The 18,205-nt window shown below is 45.8% G+C and overlaps 1 protein-coding gene across 1 annotated transcript in view; it reads left to right on the forward strand.

Annotated features, from left to right (window-relative positions):
- LOC127576075 (ras GTPase-activating protein 3-like) overlaps positions 1–18,205 on the forward strand; it is a 135,804-nt gene continuing 117,599 nt past the window's right edge. Inside the window, 1 exon segment of the mRNA XM_052026434.1 lies at positions 1–136. Coding sequence (XP_051882394.1) covers positions 82–136 — 55 coding nt within the window. The 5' untranslated portion in view covers positions 1–81.

Raw genomic sequence — 18,205 nt, forward strand, 5'->3', positions numbered from 1 at the left:
GCTGGGCGGGCGGCGGCGGGCGGCGGGATGTTATGAGGCGGATGGTCGCGGGGAGCTCGCTCGCTGTGGCTCGGGGGCAGCATGGCGGTGGAGGACGAGGGGCTGCGGGTGCTGCAGAGCGTCAAGGTCAAGATCGGTAAGTGGACCGGAGGGTGGGTGTGAGGCGGGACCCGGGGCTGGTGCCCGGGGGGGGGGGGGGGGGATCTGATCACCACCCGTAACCCACCCGTAACCCACCCATCACCCACCCATCACCCACCCATCACCAATCACACCCCATCACCCCCCCACTCATCACCACCCACCAATCACATCCCACCACCCATCACACCCCCCCCACCCATCACCACCAACCCATTACCACCAACCCATCACCACCAACCCATCACCACCAACCCATTACCCCCCCCACCCATCACACCCCCACCCCCCACCCATCACCACCCACCCATCACCCCCACCCCCCACACACCCCACCCATCACCACTCATCACACCCATCACCCTCACCCCCCCGCCCATCACACCCCCCGCCCATCGCATCCCCCCACCCATCACACCCCCCACCCATCACACCCATCACCCCCTCCCACCCATCATCACCCTCACCCCCACCCATCACGCCCCCCCCACCCACCCCCTACACCAATCACCCTCACCCCCCACCTAACACCCCCACCAACCCATCACACCCCCCACTACCATCACCCTCACACCCCACCCATCACACCCACCACCCGTCACCCCTCACCCATCACACACTTCCACCCATCACACCCCCCACCCACACCCCCATCACACCCCCTACCTATCACACCGCCCCACCCATCACACCCATCCCATCACCCCCACCCCATCACCCTCACTCCCACCCCCACCCATGACCCCCACCCCATCACTTACCCCACCCATCACCCCATCCCACCCATCAAACCCACCCCACCCCCACCACTCATTGCCATTCATCTCGCCTCCACCCATCACCCTCACCCTTCACCCACCCCATCACCTCCACCCCACCCTTGCTCACCCCACCCCTACTTGTCACCCACTCCCATCACCCCCACCCCCCACCCTTCACTGACTTCATTCACACCCAATGTCTACGCTCCACTCATGTCACCCCCACCCATCACCCCTTCACCCCATCCATATCACTCTCAGCCATCACACACCCCTCCCTCCCCCCTCCCTCTCTCCCTCCCTCTGCTCACATCATGTTTCCCTGAACCCCATCCATCACTCCACACCAACTTGCTCATCGATCACTCTCCCCACCCACACCTACTCCCATCACCCCACCCATCACCTACATTCTCACACATCACTCACTCACCCAACTTCCTCAACAGTCATAGCTTCCTTCACCACCACCCCACCCATCACATCCCATCCATCTGTGGGACAGATGCAGGGAGGATTCAGGGGGATATAAAATGGGTGAAGTGAATGGACAAAGACCCAGGAGATGGAATATAATGTGGGAAATTATGAGGTCATCCATTCTGGTAGAACCATGGGGGATGTTTTAAATGCTGATAGATTTAAAGGTACAGAGGTTAAGTAGTCTGAGCTGTAATCTCTTGGAGGTGATCTTATCGAAACATACAACATTTTATAGGGCTCAGCGGGGTATATGCAGGGATGATGTTTCCTCTGGCTGCTGTCTCTAGAATCCAGAGTCACAGCCTTGTAACGAGGGCTTGGCCGTTCAGAACAGGGATTCACCACCCAGAGATGAGAAGAAATCTCTGCGTGGTGAATCTTTGGAATTGTCCAGCCAGATAGGCTATGGAGACTTGATTGCTGAGTATATTCAAGTGGTTATTATTGGGGTTGTGTGATGCACCAACCCAACAAACCCCTTCCACCCCACAGCCCAAGCCTCTCACTCACACCACAATATCCTCTCCCCAGCCCACCACCTATGTTCCTCCCAACCATCCCCAATGTAACCCCACTGCTAACCACATATCCTAACCCTGCAACACACATCCCCGAGGCTCCAGCACACCCAACCAACATCAGTTTATTACACAGCCCCACCATCATTACACAGTCTATTACACAGCCCCACCATCATTCTCCTGCCCTCTCACACACCCGTCACATCCCTTCTCCATTCTCATCCTGTGTCCCTTGTCCTTGCCACACTGGTCCCTTGCTCGCACACTCCATTGCTAACTTCCTTGCTCATACATGGCATTCCTTGATTTCTCTTTCACATTCTCCGTCATTTACTCTCTCCCTCATCCCTTAAATCTTTGGCCCCTCACTCCCTCCATTCCCCCCCACCCACCTCATCTGCACCTTTACCTGCCTTGGCGCTAAACTCTGGAATTACCTCCCTAAGCCTCCCCACCTCTTCTCCTTTAAGATGCTCTTTAAAACCTATCCCTCTGATTGAACTTGTCACTGCCCTGGTCTTTCCTAACGTGGTTTGACTCCGTTAGCCTTGTTGTGAGCGTCTCGGGAGGTTTTGTTATGGGGCTATATAAATACAGTTGCTGTGTACATGGTTGGAGAGTCAGAGAGATCTGTCTGTACTCTGCAGCTTTGGTGGGGCTGTCTGTGATGAACAATACAAGCTGCTGTTCAAAAGGAGCTGAATAGTTTTTTTAAAAAATGTAGCCACAGGGAAGTATTTAGGAAACGTACATTTTAGAGAGGGTTGGGAATCCATTCTCCAGGCTTGAATTGCTGTGTGTTGCTCAGCTGTGCCTCCGGCTCTGTTATTGTGTCTGTCACTTTGCCATGTGTTTCCGAGATGTGAATGGATACAGCTGCAGTTAACCTTGGCTTGTGCTGATCCTGACCCACAATGCCTGCATATCCAGTGAGGAGGACTGTTCGTACCCTCAGTTCCTGTAGGGGTGGGGAGTCTGAGAGGGCTGCATTGAGAAGGTGGTTTGTAACAACGAGAGAATTTTTGAGAGCAGTACTATTGCATCAGTTGTTTGCAGTATAATAGTTATGAAGGCTACTACTAGCAGGGAATATAAAATGAGAATTCCATCATGGTTCCTGTGGGAATTATGATCTCGGCATGGTGGTAACCCACACAGACCAGTGTCACCACATGTGCTGGAATTGCTAATCTTAGTTGGCTGTTGGGGAAATGCACTCGGTACCAGTGTCTCCGGGGAGATGCACCAGGTTTCTCCTCCACCTGCCCTCTGCCCCTCTCTCTGACTAGAGGGCAGCTCTATTGAAGCGTTCTGAAGGCGAGCTTTCTGGTAACAACATTACGAATTGCTTGTGAATCCATTGTATTCTTTTATTGAGTAAAATATTGAATGCTTTGTATTTGTGGGTGAAATATTTGCTAATTAAAATTATTTTTAATTGCCAGGACAACTGTTAAAACAATAATGTAATGGAACAATTTCTAGGGAATAATGTACTCTTAAGTCTATTTTGCACTCTGCACTGCAAAAGCAGCTTTGTTGCCTCCTGATATTTTCACGTTGTTTTGAATGTGAGGGGGTCCACAAACAAACCTGCGTGCCTTCACTCTTGAACACAACATTAAAACCACAGCATGAATGTGGTGAGTAGTTGAATAACGACTTTGTTGATTCTGAATTTTTGTCCCCTGACTTGCTATTGCAATTCAGTGTCCAGCTTTTTCAGTTACAAGTGTTGACCTCTCTCACCTATGTTTCATATCCTCTGGCACCAACCATTTTGCTCAGGGCGAGAAGTATATTACCTGTTTCCCAACTTCAACCTACTCTGCTGCAAAATCTGGACAATTAGTCAACGCTGCCACGTTCTGATGCGATTGATGAAAAGTAGAACCCAGTCATTTATACTACACAAATATCCTGTGCCTAATGAAATGTGTGAATGGCCAGGTTCTTGGCAAATACCATCCTGTTGTTATGAACTCGCTGTTGGAAGAGATGATTTGATTTCTCATTTGTTCTGCAGGAATGTCAGCAGGTTTAGAAGGGGGAAGGTTGCATTCGGTTAAGTGAGTCCATTACTTTTGTCTTGGTCCTAGTTTCCTCAATCTCAAAAGCAACAACTTGTGTTTGCATAATTGGATTGGAATGGATTGGAGGACTTTAGTTATGGGGAGAGATTGGATAGGCTGGGTTTGTATTCCCTGGACTGAAGGAAGCTGAGGAGTGACCTGACAGAGGTATATAAAATTATACGAGGCATAGATAGGGTAGATAGTTAGAATTTTTTTCCCATAGCAGGAGTATCAAAAACAAGAGGGCACAGGTTTAAGGTGAGAGGAAGGAGTTTTAAGTGGATTCTGAGGGCTAGGTTTTTCACGCAGAGAGCGGTTGATATCTGGAAGATACTGCCAGTTACTACATTTAAGAGGCATTTAGACAGATGCTTAAATAGGCAAGGAATAGAAGCATAAAGGTCCTAATATGTGCAAATGGGAATAGTCTAGACAGGCAAATAGGGAACACAGGGAATAGTCCTGAGATGCTTCCCAGGATTTTCTTATGAGACCAATATGTAACAAAACAAGTTACATCAGGAAACTTTGAGGTGGGTTACCTCAGGGTTGGTTGATGTCGTCTCTTGAAGGATGAGAGAGATGGAGTAATTCGGGGGGGGGGGGGGTGGAATTCCTGAGTTTAAGGACCTTGGCAACTGAAAGCAGGCCTGCCATTGATGTTGTGAGCAAATCTGAGAGGCTAGAACTCGAGGAGTGCAGAGACCTCCAAATGTTCTGGGGCTGCAGAAGGACACAGATGTAGGGAATGCAGATGTAACAGTGGGAATTTTAACATCGGTGGCACTGCCCTACTGGAAGTCGGTGAACGTGCAGATGGTCAGTGAACAACATGGTGAATTTCGGATATGCAGCGGGGCTGATGGGGAATTGAACAGAGGTGTGTTGGACAAGTCCAGTCAAGAGGAACAAAGGATTTGAGCAGTGGATGAGTTAAGAAAGGGTGGGAATGTGTGGCTGAGGTTCATCCCCTATCAGGTGATGCCCAAGGCAAACTGCTTGGTTCAACCTCCCGTCTCTAACTTGCATTCCCTGGATGTTAAGTGCCCTCCTCCCCAGCCAGTCTGCTTCTGTCGCTCAAATGCCTCTGGAGGAATAAAGTCTGACATAGTGAGTTTCCTGCCTGGTGTTTGAATTGTCACTGTGTTCAGCAATTCCAAAAGGTCTGATTTAGTGATTTTTCCCTACTTTTAATCAAAATAGCCACTATTGCCTCCTTTTCCGAGGGAACCAGCCCAGAGTGACCTCGCTGATATGATTAGAATTTTAAGATTTGATTTGATTGTTGAAACTAGTTATTCTAAGCTAGACTTTATCCTCTCCAAATGTGGGTTTTTCCCTACAGATCTTTTAGAACTATTGTACTAACAGTAAAAGTTACATCGAACTTTATAGAAAGTATAGCAAGGTACAGGTGTTTAACCCTAGGGTGCCTGTCAGTGTATGTCACACAAGGCTCCTGCCACCTCTCCCCATTTCACCAATCAACATGCCCTTCTAGTCCTTTCTCTCTGATGATTTTGTTCAACTTCCTTAAACCCTCCTCTGTCATTCACCACAACCACTCCCAGAGTGATTTCCACTTTCTCACCATTCTCTTGGTAAAGAAGTTTCCTGTGAAATCCAAGTTGGATTTCTTGATGACCATCTAACATTTATGCCTCTTAGTTTTGAATTCCCTCACAAAGGTAGAAACATCGTTTCTACACTTACCCAGTCAAAACCAATCATAATTTTCAAGACCTTTATCAGATTCACACCATCTCCCCCCCCCCCCCCCCCCAGTGTGGGAAAGAGCTCCAGGCTGTTCAGTCCTTGCTTGAATATATCATTGTAAGATGTTCTGCACTACTGCACATGTTTTCTTCTGAATGAACAAGCCCATGTCTACTCTCTCAGGATGTAAAGGTCCATTGGCAGTATATTGAAGAGCTGGAGAGTGCTGGGACAAGCTTTCATCCTCATCTTAAAGGAGGCTATTTCATTATCACTTTGCTGTTGGTGGGAGCTTACTCTGAACAAATTGGGTGTCATGGTTCCCACGTATACCAGTGGCTATACTTCAAAAGTGTCACCAGCAGTAAAGTGGTTTGGGAGCTTCTGAGGTTGTGAAAGACACTTTAACAATTCAAGAATTTACTTAAGTATGTCATGCAAATATTGAACAACATTAAAGGATATTTGTTTCATTGTAATCCCAAGTGTAGTGGGACATTTTATTGTGGAGCTGATCTGTAACCTCTCTTTGTACTTTCGATCTGTTGCTTAAATCTCCTGATATTGACGTGCACTTGAAAGGAAACCCATTGTGGTTAAGGAGGTCCTTATGAACACCCAATACATCCGGTAATAACATTTTCTTTTTAATTATAGTCACACTAACATGTATCATGTACTGAGATCTAATTGGTGAAAAGGGAGAGGGAGAAATTGTGCTGTGGGATCTTTTGCATTTACCTGAGAGAGTAAACAGATTCATGCTTAATATCTGATCTCAAGTGTTCATTTCCACTCCTCCAGTTATCCCAGTGCATCTGTAGGTAATTTTCCTCTGTAGAATGTGGCCTCTATTGTTTCGTGGGTACATGCAGCAGTCAATTTGTGTTTATCAAGGCATCATCTGCAGAATTGAAATAATGACCAATTAATCTGTTTTAGTGATGCTTGAGGAATATTGACTTGGGATACCAAGAAGAATTCCTTGCTCTTCTTTGAAATAGTGAAGTGGGACATTTTACCTTCAACTTGGGAAGCAAGTGAGCCCTTGGTTGAATGCTTCACCCAATTTAGACTGCATCTCTGATGGTGTAACAGCCCCTCAATACTGCATCTGGGAGTGCTGGTCTGAATATCAGGCTAAAGACTTTATTGTTCCAGGCTTTATCCAGTATACCTGTGTCATGTAATGACCAATACGTGATTGTAGTTCCATTGTAACAGGGTTCACTGAACGCCTTGAGTGGGTCAGCAAGTTGAACCAAACTTCTGCAAAGATGAACCATTTGATGGAAATGCTGGAAGTACTCAGCAGGTCAGGCAGCATTTGTAGACAGAGAAGCAGAATTAATGTTTAGGGTTGAAAACCCTTCATCAGAACTGGGAAAAGTGAGAAACAAGTTAGTTGTAAGTTGGAGAGAGGATGGGGGAGGGATGGAGAGGATACAGGGAATATCTCTAGGTGATATCAGAATCGCCCAGGAGATGCTGATGTTTACAGAGTTGTCTGTTTAACAAAGGGAATCCAAGAGAAAACAAAGGGGCATGTCAAAGCTGTGAAATACAGGCCAGGGCTTTTGCAGAGAACTGCCCAGTAGACCAGGCAGTGTCTGTGATGAGAGAAAAACTGTTAATGTTACAGATGAATACAGACGAGAGCAGAATTGACCAGTTCTAATACAGAGAACAACAAATTACCTGAAGTTGTTGACTCTGACATTGAGATCCAAAGGCTTTTCTTTATATGTACTTTTCTACAACAAATGGATGCCATTCAACCCATCTATGCCAGATCTCAGAGCGATCCCATCAATCCCATTTCCCAGTTATTTCCTAGGAACCTCTTCTATCTCACATGCTCATCATCCCCACCCTAATTCTCCAACAACTCACCTACACTATGGGTAGTTTATGGTTATCAATTAACCTACCAGCACATCTTTGGGATGTGAGAAGGGACTGGAGCACCGAGGGGAATGCACATGGTCACAGGGAAGTTAGGATTGAACCTGGGTCACTGCAATTGAGTCAACTGCATTAACACTGCCCAGACAGGTACTGTTTCTCAAGCTCACATTGGTTCTTATTGGAGCAGTACAGAAGGTCATAGAAAGATAGATCAGAATGGGACAGGCTGCAGGAGACTCGGGATCACCCCTGCTGACTGAACAAAGGTACTCTGCAAAGTGGTCTCCCAGTCTGTATTTGCTTTCTTGTAGAGAAGGCCATGTCCTGAGCATCAAATGCACTTGTTGGAGTACCTTTACCACATGGAATGCAGAGTTCAAGACTTAGGCCCTCCTCATGATCTCCTTAGTTAGAGAGAAATCCTTGCATTGAAGGAATTTCAGGAGGGTTCGTCAGAATGGTTCTTAGGACAAAGAGTTTTTTTTAAGACTATATTGAGTCAGTGGGTCTTATTAATGTTTAGAAGAATGAAAGAACGTGTAGCTGAAGCATATAAGATTCCAAGAGAGGTTGACAAGGACGATGCCGAGGTGATGGTTCCCAAATTGGAGAAATCTAGAATTAAAAGGCATTGTTTCAGAATAAGGGATCACATCTGCAAGGCCAAAATGAGGAGGAATTTCTTCCCTCAGAGGGTGAGGAGTCTTTGCCCAGAGATGTGTGGGGGCTCAGACACTGAATATATTAAACCCTAGGGCTCTGGATACAGCAAAGGCTATGGGACAAGCCGGAAGATCTGCATTCCAGAAGTAGTTTTGCATCTAGCCAAGCTGTTACAACACAGTTCCAACATGGCACATAGCTGTCAATGTGGAAAATTGCTCAGGAATGCCCCATTCACAAACATCAGAGAAAATCTAAACTGGCTAATTATTAAAATGGATAGAAAAATGGAGGGCTATGTGGGAGGGAAGGGTTAGGTAGATCTTAGAGTAGGGTAAAATGTCGGCACAACATTGTGGGCTGAAGGGCCTGTAATGTTCTGTGTTCTATTGCCCAATCAATGTGCTCTCAATCATCAGTAAAGTGATGGAAGGCATCATTGACAGTGCTGTCAAGTGGCATTTACTCACCAATAACTTGTTCACCACTGGAACCACTCAATGCTAGATCTCGTCACAGCTTGGTCCAAACATGAAGAACTGGATTCCAGAGGTGAGGTGGGTGTGACTGCTCTTGATGTCAAGGCAGCATTTGACTGAGTGTGGCATCAGGGAGCCCTGGTAAAACTTAAATCAAGAGCCATCAAAGAGCAAATAGTCGAATGATTGGAGTCATATATCGCACAAAGGAAGATGGTTGTGATTGGTTGGAGGTCAACCATCCCAGCTCAGGACACAACAGAAACTCAGCTGAACCAGCTACATAAATGCTGTGGCTCCAAACACTGGTCAGAGCCTGCATACACTTTGGTGAGTGAGTGACTTACCTCCTGACACCCCAAAGCTCTCCACCATTTACAAAGTATGTCAGGTTTCAAAGGAATACTCTCCACCTGCCTGGATGAATGTAGCTCCCTTAAAGCTTTACACCATCCACAATAGAGCAGCCTGCTTGATTGGTACCCCATCTATCACCTTAAACATTCCTTCCCTGCACCACCTGTGCACAGTGGCAGCAGTGTGTACCATCTGCAAACTACCCTGCAGATACTCACCTATTCTGACAACACCTCTACCGCCAAGGACAAAGACAGCAGGTTCAGATGAATGGCACCACCTGCAGGCTCTCCTCCAATTCACAAATCATCCTGACTTGTAAATGTACCACTAGTCCTCCATCATCACTGGGTCTAAATCCTGGAACTCGCTCCCCAATTGCTCTGTGGGAGCACCTTCACCAAAAGTGGTTCAAGATGCCAGTTCACTACCACTTTCTCTGGAACAATTATTAATGGGCAATAACTTCTGGCCTTGCCAGCAGATCCTGCAAATTACATTTTAAGAAGTCAAATGTGCGGCAGGAAAGTGGAGTTGAGGCCAAAATCAAATGAACTATGACCTTACTGAATGCTGGAGCAGGTTTAAGGAGTTGTGTGGCCGACTCCTACCTGTTTCTCGTATTCTTACCAGACCATTTTCAGGCCAGTGAGGTATGGATGACCGGCAAACCTCTTCAGTGATGTGCACATATAAATAAGAATGAAAAGAAAAAAATTTAAACCCTGTAAGGAATTTCCTCTATTGGCACATACTTCCAGGAATATTAGGGTTTTGCTGCTGGCACCTTGCAGACCAGGGTCTTGAGAAATCTACAAGCAGGGTAAAATAATGTTCCCACTTCTCTGCCTCAGAGGTCCTTTGCCAGTGTTTTGACATGGGAGGGAGGTTAAATTGCTTTTCGCATCATAAAGTGTGGCAGAGGTAATTGCAAGGTTTTGTACAGTGAGTGAGAGGATCATTAGCCTAGCCTGCTTACCAGCAGTTTGAAATAACTTTCACACTTGTTTTGTGTTTTACTGTGCGGGAGCTTGAGATCTTTAGTTTGCCATTCTTGTTGCAGGCTGGGTGATATGGTACATCTGGAATCTTAGTAAAATTCCTTTCATTAATCATCATTTCCTGTGGAGCTGCAATGTTGCTTTTGATAAAAGACTTTCAATGTGTCTCTCCTTCTCCCCTCCTCCTCTCCTTCTCTTCTCCTTTTCCCCTTCTCCCCCTCTCCCCCCACCTCTCCCCCCAACTCGACCTTTTTCTCTCTCTTCCTCTTTCTCTGTTTCCTGTGTGTTATCTCTCTCTCTTCCTCCTCCTCTGTTTCGTGCGCTCAGTTCCCTTTGGCTATTTCCATCTTTCTATTTCTGCCCTCCTGCCCCACCTATTTCACTTTGGTGTTACTTTCCCTTATTGACGTGGATTGTGTCTTTTTTTTGGGAGTTGCTGCCATGCTCATTAATGCTGCATTTAATTTGGAACTGGTGCCCTGCCAGAGGGGGGTTGGCAGTGGGAGGGAGGGGAGGTGAACACTGGCCTATTGATGCATTCAACACTGAACACTCTGCGAGGTTTGTTGTTTGCTTGCTGGGCACTTGATGACCCACAGAAAGTGTCAGTAGAACAAAATGGTGGGGAAGTACAGCCTCTTGCTGTGATATATTTGGCAGACACTGGGGGACATTGAAATGCAGCTCTAGGAGTCTGTGACTGCACCAAGTGACCATGGAATTCCTCTGGGGTTGTGGATAAAGGATACTGGACTGACACAGATGGTGAAAACTTTCCCGCACAGCACCACACGCCGAAAGCTTATCAACTGGTTGTTGTAGTATTCTTCCAAAGATTTCAGCTCTAACCTCACATAATGTTCTCACACAATTTGACCAAGCAGCAGAGGGAGTCAGCCATGGTCCCACGAGCCTGCAGCACATTCAATAAGATCATGACACACCCTCAACCTCGATGTTTTAAGAAAAAGCTTGTGTGCTTTTTCTGGGAGCTTGCTTTGTGCAAATTGACTGCTGCGCTTCCTGCATTAACTTCAACAGTAATTCACTTGTTTAGAAGGTGCTGTTGGTTGGCCCAAGGCCATAAAAGACACCATATAAATATGTCCTTGTTTTAGTGCAGAGTAAATATGCAAATTGAAACTCCTTCCTTGACTCTTTCTATAAACTAAAGTGCCTGTGGATTAGATGCACAGAATCCGAGGCTTGAGAGAGGACAGTTGACTCCTTTCTGCTGCTATTTCTTTCATTCTGTTTGCCTTGGTTCAAGTCCACGGACCTCCATGTCCACCCTGACTACATTTCATAATGTCCTGCTTGCTGTAAGCTTTATCCCGTTCTCCAACTTCTTGGTACATCTGTTCTGACAGCACCATGCACGCCAATGCTTCTGCTGTGTCTTGCTTTTTTCTTTCACCACTGTCACCCTCCACCGTTGTTGACAGGGCTCCCTATCATGCATGGTCATTTCCCACATTTTCATTCTCACCACCTCTCCTCCTGCCAAGACCAAGAGTCAGGTTCCTCTTGTCATTGCCTACTACCCTGCCAGCTTTCACAGTCAATGAATCATCCTCCATAAATTCTAACACATCCAAAGTACTGCTGATACCTTCCCTTTCCCTCCCTTCCCTTTTAGCGTTCCACAGCGTCCCTCTGTGACTCCCTGCTTCACCTTTCCAAGTTCACCAATGCCCACTCCACTTCTCAAGGCAACTGCAAGAGATGCAACACCTGCCTTTTCATCTCCTCTTCATTCAGGACTCCAAACATCCTTCCAGGAGTATTATCTAGTACTATTTCCAGTTTAATATACTGCAGTAGGTTTCACAATCTGCTGGTCTCTATGATGGGAAAACTGAATGCAGATTGGTGACCACTCTGCAGAACCCCTCCATTCACTCCATAGGGGAGAACCTGCATCTCCAGTTGTCCATTGTTTAATTCTTCATCCCAATCCCACTCTGACCTCTCTGTCTTCGACCGATAACATTCCAATGAAACTCAACATCAGCTTGTCAAACAGCACTTCATCTTCTGACTTGGCATATTATGACCTTCCACACTCAACATTGAATCCAACAATTAGGGATTGTCTGTCATGTCTGGTATCTCACATTTCCAACATTCAGTTTATTTTCTGGTATTTCAGATTTCATTTGCCTCCTGATTACACCCCATCCAGATTCACCTTCTGTCACTGCACCCCCTTAGTTGGCACCATCACTACTTGTGTGTCACCCAGTCTCTCTTGGGCTCCACCTGACCACAGACTTCCCTTTCCTCTCACAACCTCACTTAAAACAAATGGCAGTTGCTTTTAAACCCTCTGTTAACCTTAGCATTTCCAAAATTAACTGCATAGATTTTCTCCTGTGCCAGGTCCCATTCATATCCATGTTTTTCAATCCATCCATAGACATACCTTTCCCTACATCTGTTATCACAACCAATAATGTGACCTTGATAAACTCCCTGGCCTCAATATTGGCTCAATAGCAAAGCTCCTTATTTGTCTGGTTCCAGCTCCTTGGGGCAAATCCGGCTTGCAAGTGGTTAGGTTTTCAGTGCAAGCTTATAAGAGGGAATGAATATAGAATATTACAGCACAGTACAGGCCCTTTGGCACATGATGATGTGCTGACATTTTATCCTGCCGTGAGATCTACCTAACCCTTCCCTCCCACATAGCCCTCCATTTTTCTATCATTCATGTGGCTCTCTAAGAGTCTCTTAAATATCCCTAATGTATCTGCCCCCACCACCTCTGCCAGCAGTGCGTTCCACGCACCCACCCTCTGTGTGTGTTTAAAAAAAACAAAACATACCTCTGACATCCCCCTTATACCTTCCTCCAATCACCTTAAAATCATGCCCCCTCATGTTAGCCATTTCTCCCTGGGAATCATCTTGTACATCTCTATCAAGTTCCCTCTCATCTTCCCTTCTCCAAAGAGAAAAGCCCTAGCTCACTCAATCTATCGTTATAAGACATGCTCTCCAATCCAGGCAGCATCCTGGTAATCTCCTCTGCACCCTCTCTAAAGCTTCCACATCCTTCCTATAATGAGGCGACCAGAACTGAACACAATACTCCAAGTGTGGTCTGACCAGAGTTCTATAAAGCTGCAACATCACCTCGCGGCTCTTGAACTCAATACTCCAACTAATGAAAGCCAACACTCCGTACACCTTCTTAACTACCCTATCGACCTGCATGGCAACCTTGAGGGATCTATGGATGTGGACCCCAAGATCCCTCTGTTCCTCCAAACTACTAAGAGTCCTGCCATTAACCTTGTATTCTGCCTTTGAATTCAATCTCCCGAAGTGTATCACTTCACGCTTATCTGGGTTGAACTCCATCTGCCACTTCTCAGACCAGCTCTGCATTCTATCAATATCCTGTTGTAATCTACAGCAACCTTCTACACTATCCACAACACTACCAACCTTTGTATCATCAGCAAACTTACTAACCCACCCTTCCACAACCTCATCCAAATCATTTATAAAGATTACAAAGAGCAGGGGTCCCAGAACAGATCCCCACGGAACACCATTGGTCACCAACCTCCAGACAGAATGCGCTCCATCTACCACCACTCTCTGTCGTCTATGGGCGAGCCAATTCTGAATCCACACAGCCAAGTTTCCCTGGTTCCCATGCCTCCTGACTTTCTGAATGAGCCTTCCATGGGGAACCTTATCAGATGCCTTATTAAAATCCACGTACACCACATCCACTGCTCGACCTTCATCAATGTGCTTTGTCACATCCTCAAAGAATTCAATCAGGCTCATGAGGCACGACCTGCCCCTCACAAAGCCACGCTGACTATTCCTAATCAGCCTATGCTTCTCCAAACGCCAAAGGTGCAGCAATCTCTTCCCTCGCTTCCCGTAATGAACTTGGATATATCCCGTTCGGCCCCGGTGACTTACCTATCCTAATGTTTTTCAAAAGTTCCAGCACGTCCTCTTTCCTCACATTGACATGCCCTAGCATTGTACGCCATCCTCACACACGTCAAGGTCTCTCTCAATGGTGAATCCCAAAGCAAAGTATTCATTAAGGACCTCCCCTACCTCTTCCAACTCCAGGCACATGTTTCCTCTTTTATCCCTGATCGCTCATACCCTCACTTTAGTAAAGGAGGGGTCAGAAATTGGGAAGTCAGTGGATTGATTGGAAAGGTCAGGATCAATGTAGTTCAGGATCGACTTCCTCAGGAGGCAGCAGAAATTTGGCATGTCATATTTGACCCTCACCAATTTTTATCAATACACCATAGAAAGCATCCTATCCAGATGCATCATGGCTTGGTGTGGCAGCTGCTCTGCCTGTGACTGCAAGAAACTGCAGAGCGTTGTGGACACAGCCCAGCGCGTCACGGAAACTAGCCTCCCCTCCTTGGACTCTGTCTTTATCTCTCGCTGCCTTGGTGAAGCAGCCAGCATAATCAAAGACCCCACCCACCCGGGACATTCTCTCTTCTCTCCTCTTCCATCAGGTAGAAGATACAGGAGCCTGAGGGCACGTACCACCAGGCTTAAGGACAGCTTCTATCCCGCTGTTATAAGACTTTTGAACGGTCCCCTGTACGATAAGATGGACTCTTGACCTTACAGTCTACCTCATTATGACCTTACACCTTATTGTCTGCCTGCACTGCACTGCACTTTCTCTGTAGCTGTAACACTTTATTCTGCATTCTGTTGTTGTTTTACCTTGCACTACCTCAATGCACTGATGTAATAAAATGATCTGTATGGATGGTATGCAAAACAAAGATAAACCTTACCTCCTTTATCCAGCAGACCTCACCCTCCTTCAGCTGATGGATTTCCAGAGGTCCTATTTATGTGTCTAGCCAGGCACATGGAAAGCTGAGAAATGAAGGCTGAGGAATACAGCCCCATCATAACATTTAACTGACCAGCCATTAAAGCCAGTATGAAACTTTGTTGGAGGGGTAATGAGTTTAGTCTTGGAGATTTTTGAGATTTTAGCATTCCACCAACTTGTGGGAGTTGGCCTCCTTTGCCTCTCTGCACCCACTCTCACTTTGCTTCACCACTGTTGGCTGTGCATTCATCCCCCAGGCCCCTTGCTCTGCATTTCATTACCTAAATCCTCTCCAGCTTTCAGTCCTCCTCAAGGCCCCCCTTTAAAGCTGTCCTCTTTGATCAAGGTTTTAGTCACTTCTTTGCCTTGGCATCTCCTGCAGTCCTGTGCATTGCCTTGGGATACCTTTCAACCCTGAATGCTGGCTCTTGTTTCTGCAGTTCGATAACCCTAACCTTTCTCATTCTAGTGCAGCCCATTATGATGCACTCTCACATCAACAGGCTGGGAACAGGCATTAAATGTTGCCTCTGCTAGCCATATCCATGTTCAGAAAATGAACTGCACAGACCTCTGGTGGTCAGAAATTGGTAAATTGGTTTATTATTGTCACATTACCGAGGTACAGTGGTAAAACTTGTCTTGCATACTGTCCATACAGATCATTTCATTACACAGTCCATTGAGGTAGTACAAGGGAAAACAATAACAGAATGCAGAATAAAGTGTTACAGAGAAAGTGCAGTGCAGGCAGACAATAAGGTGCAAGGCCACAACGAGGTAGATTGTGAGGTCAAGAGTCTATTGTATCATACTAGGGGACTGTTAAATATCTTATAACAATGGGATAGAAGCTGTCCTTGAGCCTGGTGGTACGTGCTTTCAGGCTTTTGTATCTTCTGGCTGATGAGAGGGGGGAGAAGAGAGAATGTCTGAGATGGGTGGGGTCTTTGATTATGTTGGATGCTTTACCGAGGCAGCGGGAAGTGTTGACGGAGTCCATGGAGGTGAGGCTGGGAATTGGAACGGGGTGGGGTGGGGTACAATTTACCCATGGGAGAGAAAAGTGAACCAAGGAAAGACTGCTGGATTCCATGTGAAGAAATTTGGATCAGGAATTGGGAGGCTGACGAAAGCATGGATTGAGATTAGTGACATTAATGGGAAGAAACAGGAAGGAGGGATTGTGTCTGGGGCCATGTCTCCAATTATTAGAGGAAAAGATCAGGTGCAATTGTTATGAGCAATCTATCACAACTACAACTGTTATGCAGTACCCTTAACATAAGGATCTCCACAGGAGTCTTATCAAGTAAAAATTAACACCAACTCACATTATGGAGCAGGTTATTGTTCAGAGTGGGAGATGTTATACAGTGTCTTAAAGGGTTAGAGTGAGGTGAAGAATTTCAGGAGGGAATTCCAGACTATGTGCATATATTATTATAAAGGCTCTGGAACTTGTGCATGTTTGAAATAGTTAAAGCTGCTGACACAGGGAGGGTGATACTGGAGCTGGTATTTTTAGCCAAACTTGAGGAAGTATTTTTTCCACAGAGGATGAACAACAGCTGGAAGAGATTGTTGGGTCAGATTGTTGGGACAGGAACACTGGACTCATTGAGTAAGCAGCTAAACGTAGCAAGGGGAGGGATTCTGGGATTGTTTCTCCAGTAGCTAAGATTAAACAGGACTGAGGGCCCTCTACAATGAGTGCCGTCTTTTGCTTTTTTATATGAGGCTCTGCCAGTGTAGAGCCAGCGCAAAGTTTTTTTGCTTCATTACCAAAACTACAGTAACTGTACCCAAAGTGTGGAATTAAGGGATAATTTGATGCTGCAATAAAGGAGACATTCTTTTTTAAGGAGGCCTATTCTAGACAGGCCCCAAACTCCACACTGGCACAATAAGACATATAGTTGAGACAAATAGCAACAGAATTATCATAAATAACTTGATTCAAGATTCACTGAAATGTCTAGACTCAGTGAGTTGTGGTGTATAATTTATATGAAATAAGTTCCCAAAGTCTTTGCTGTCACAGTTGTTTCACCCTCAGGTACCTTGTGTGGCAGTTGTCAACACAAAAATCTAGGCTGTTATTTCAGTGTAGCATTGAGGGAGCTCTGCACTGTTGGAGGAGCTGCAGGTGTGTTAAACTGAGGCCCTACCCACTGTATCAGTTAGGCATTAAGAGATCATGTCACTTTTTGAAGAGCAGAGGTGGTCCAAACTAATATTAATCCCTCGACCAATATCACAAAAACTGATTACCTGTATATTGCCAAAAAGCTGCTCTTGGGAGACAGCTGTGTACAAATTGGCTGCTGTGTTTCTGACGTTACCACAGTGGGGCTGCAAATCACTTTGGCATCTCCTCAGATTGTGAAAGGTGTTGTAGAAATGTAAAACTTTATTTTCATCATTCATGTGTGACCTGCGTCATCAGTAATATTTTTGCTTTCAGCTAAAGTTAACTGTTCCATGGACCCCAAAAGTCAGTCTCCTCTGCATTAGTCTCCCATACTCAGTGCCAGTGAAGGTGGGATGAGCAGGTCACACTGAGGCCATTTATATCACCCGACCTCTGCTCTGCTTGAGATTAAGATAAACTGGTTTGTAATGAAAACTGGAATCTCTTTGGGTTTGATTAGTTCTGTTAGTCTCTGAGGTCATGCCACGCTGCTCAGAGGAGAATTAGAGAGTGTTTGCTAGTTTTTTCATCAAAATTCTAATGTAACCAATCAGTAACAAGAATATGCATTTATATAAAACTTTTTAAAGTTGTGGAAAGTTTAAGCAAAGTGGGCTTGAGAGACTGAGGTTTAAGGAGGGAATTCCAGAGCTCATGGCCCTGGCAGCTGAAGGCGCAGTGGCCGGTGGTAGAGTGATTAAACGTGTAGATGATCAAGAGGCCGTTACTGGAGGAGTTCAAGATATCCAGGGTTCAAAGAAGTATAGAAAATCTATGACACTGAAGGAGGCCATTCAGACTGTTGTGTCTCCATTCTGTGTTCCCTGCTCCTTCAAAGCAAATTAAACCAGAAATGGGCAGCAGGTCAGACACCATCTGTAGAGAGTGAAGCTGTTAACACTTCAGTTCAATGATGATTAAATCCTCATCAAAGTTGTTAACCTGAAACATTAACTATTTCTCTCCACACAAACGCCGCTTGATCTGCTGAGTGTTTCCTGCATGTTCTGTTTTTATTTTACTCCCTGCCTTGTTCTTCCAGTCTAAGCTTGTGTCT

The sequence above is a fragment of the Pristis pectinata genome, chromosome 11, assembly GCF_009764475.1.
Source record: "Pristis pectinata isolate sPriPec2 chromosome 11, sPriPec2.1.pri, whole genome shotgun sequence".
Taxonomy (NCBI): Eukaryota; Metazoa; Chordata; class Chondrichthyes; order Rhinopristiformes; family Pristidae; genus Pristis; species Pristis pectinata.